General features: G+C 45.5%; 1 protein-coding gene across 1 annotated transcript; it reads left to right on the forward strand.

The window, feature by feature from the left end:
- The first annotated feature begins 519 nt into the window (after nucleotides 1-519).
- On the forward strand, nucleotides 520-2,710 carry K444DRAFT_613337 (uncharacterized protein). The gene has a single exon (XM_024880328.1). It carries the CDS (start codon nucleotides 584-586, stop codon nucleotides 2,633-2,635), a length of 2,052 nt encoding a protein of 683 aa, XP_024736267.1. The 5' UTR covers nucleotides 520-583; the 3' UTR covers nucleotides 2,636-2,710.
- The last annotated feature ends 282 nt before the right edge of the window (nucleotides 2,711-2,992 follow it).

Here is a 2,992-nt window from a genome sequence, read left to right on the forward strand (position 1 = left end):
CTTTGTATAAATCGTGATCTGTGGTTATTCTTAAACAAAGATTGGCTTTATAATAAGAATATATTATAGTTTTAGTCATACTATTAATTATTTCGTTAATAGTGTCAAAAGCCGCTTCGATTATACACCCCTGCTCTAGTATGACTTTCGGTCTGTCTCTGAGTTTCGGGGCCAGGGCACAAAGGTGCTATCAAGATAAAATATGCCTTCAAGTTTTAAGGACATAGAGCATAAGAAAACCTACATGCCGAGTTTATCCGGACAAAGGAGGAGGTACCTTTCGTACACAGAACGCGAAGCGAATTTATAGCAGTTATATAATGTTGTATTAAGAGTCACGCTAGTCGTATTATATTTTACATTATACCGGGCTTATATAAAACTGGGGCGTTCTTCTAGAAGTTCCCATGAGAAGCCACTTGTCTGCTTTTCGCTCGGGATAACGTAATCACCAGGCAGCCAGGCTATATATTATGACTCCGCCCGCTGTATAACAACCCATTCTTGTTTTTTTCTCAACCAAATTCTGGCTCTCAGAGCCATCGATCCTACTTCCTACCACTTTCATTGAGCTGTGTCAATCATGGCAATAGACTCCGTTAAGCTGGACCTACACGGTCTCCCGCTTGAGACGTTACAGCAGATAGCAGGTCACCTGAACAGCTCGCATCGACCGAGTCTTTACGCATTTGGGTTGGCAAGCGCAATTTGCTATCGCGCCACCATTCCATTAATCTTTCACTATATCCACCTCACAATTAGCAGTCGCGAAGCATTGCAGCGCAACATCGATGCTCTTGTCAAGACCCTCTCCCGTACCGAGTCCGCGTGCCACGTCCGCTGTCTCAGCGTCAAAGGCTCTTTCCGGTTATCTGGCGAATCCAGGATCGAGGGGTATAAGTCCGGCTCGAGGGACCGCTATAGCTGGTTCGAGGCGACTGGCGTTGACGAAATCTTGGGCGATGAAGAACCGTATAAAAATTCACCGCATGTCGTTTACGACGAGCCTGTCATCGCAAAATCTTCCGAGGAGGATCTGGCATGGGCGTCAGTCGTCGGTTTGATCAAAACACTGCCACGTCTTACCAAGTTAGTATACGACTGCCGGAATCAATTTCCGCCCAGCCTTCTCGACGCCCTCCACGACCACCATCCCCAATGCAAACTCTACCACCTTACATTTCGATTTCGAACCCTACTATGGGGCACCCCCTATCCTTACGAGATGGCCTTGGCCACGTCTCCGTGTTTGTATAGTGTCAAGGTTGAATGCAGTCGGCGGGATTCGGAGGGCGACGACGATTTCAACCAAGAGGCGATGATGGAGCTTGTTGCCGGTCTTGCGCCCAACCTGAAAGAAGTTGTGGTGGTGAACCTTACGCCCGAGAACTCGTGGAGATACTACCGCCGCCTGCGGGAGCCATGGCGAGGTCTTCCAGGCTTTGTCTCCGGCCGATCTATCGGGTCCTTGACCTCGCTGTCGCTACTCGGGGTGGTGGACTTGAGATCGCCGGGTCTCCTCCAGACTTGGGCCAGGCACACAGACTTCAGCCGCCTGCGTCATCTGGCCCTGGGCGGAGGTTACGGATGTGAGACCGTAGGGGTAAATGACGAGGTGATGGAGTGGATCGCTCAGAATTGCTCGTTCCCTCGATTAAAGACACTTCGCATTCGTATGACACGCGACGAGGAGGACGTTGAGAGACCCAATTACGCCAATAACGCCATTGCCCTTTTGGGGGCATTCGAGCCTCTCGATCAGCTTTCGGTGTCCGGCCCATTCGAGCCCAAGATCCTGGACGCCATTCTATACCAACACGGGCAAACGTTGAAAAAGCTAAATCTACGTCCGTCCGAGCCAGAATATACTCCGGACAACTATCGAGGTCGACTAGATATACCTATGACATTCACAAAAGAGCATGTTCTGCAAATCCACGCCCAATGTCCGGCGTTGCAGGAGCTAGCTATTTCGGTTAAACGTACAAAATCCGATACGCTCGAGGCTGAGATCTACAAGAGCTTCGGCAAGATGGGACGATTGAAATCGCTCTTCCTTACCTTGGACTGTTCTGACTGGCGGGTGACTCGAGACCCCAATTCGAGAAACGACGCTTCATTTGATGCAGCCGATCGCGAGATCTGCAAAGGATCAGGGTTGTTAAAGAAGGGCCATCTGCGAGAAATGCTGATGAACTGCGCGGTGGATGAGACGCTGGTCCGATCGATCTGGGAGACCATCTGCCAGAGCAAGGCGGGCCAAGAGCTGGAGTCTCTCAAATTGTGGACTACGGGCGGCGGCCATTGGGGCAACTACTTAGGTGCCCGTGACATATCAGTCGTTGTCAACAATCTGAGTCGTTCGTGGCTAATTGAGCGAGTTGCTCGAAGCGATGAGGATATTATTAACGTTAAGGAACTGGGTCGGAGAGCGAGGGAGGTTTGCGATCAAGAGGTGACAGATAGGTATAAACGGTACGCGGAGTACTTACGGGAGGAAAAAGATATTGTGATGGAGCTAGAGGATATAGCGGAAGACTCAGAGATAATGCAAGTATTTCGCCGTATCTGGCCGCGCAAGAAGGGCAGCAAGGATTGGCGTGAAGATTGGTCAAGTCTTCCTCTGCAAGTTTGATATTTCTATAAATATTAATAAATATATTATGGCCATTATGCCGCTATAAAATCTTTTCAAATGCCTCGGATATAGAATATATATCTAGCTACTTAAATAGATATAACATTTATTAAAATCATTTAGTTTTTTTAAGTAAGATTTAGCTTTTAAAATTCTATTATTTTATATTATAATATATATAATTAAAGAACTTTAAATTTAATTAGTATTATTAATAATGATTTTTTAAAAAAGAAATTTCTCTTATTTATTAAAATAATAATAAAAATATAAAAATATAAAAATATATTAATTAATAATTAAAATTAAAATATTATTTAATTTTAATAATTAGTATTAAATATATAATAAAAT

This window comes from Hyaloscypha bicolor (genome assembly GCF_002865645.1).
Source record: "Hyaloscypha bicolor E unplaced genomic scaffold K444scaffold_86, whole genome shotgun sequence".
NCBI lineage: Eukaryota > Fungi > Ascomycota > Leotiomycetes > Helotiales > Hyaloscyphaceae > Hyaloscypha > Hyaloscypha bicolor.

Bases quoted from the DNA above. Each gene is read 5' to 3' on its own strand.
- K444DRAFT_613337 (XM_024880328.1), top strand. From the start codon at position 584: ATGGCAATAGACTCCGTTAAGCTGGACCTACACGGTCTCCCGCTTGAG.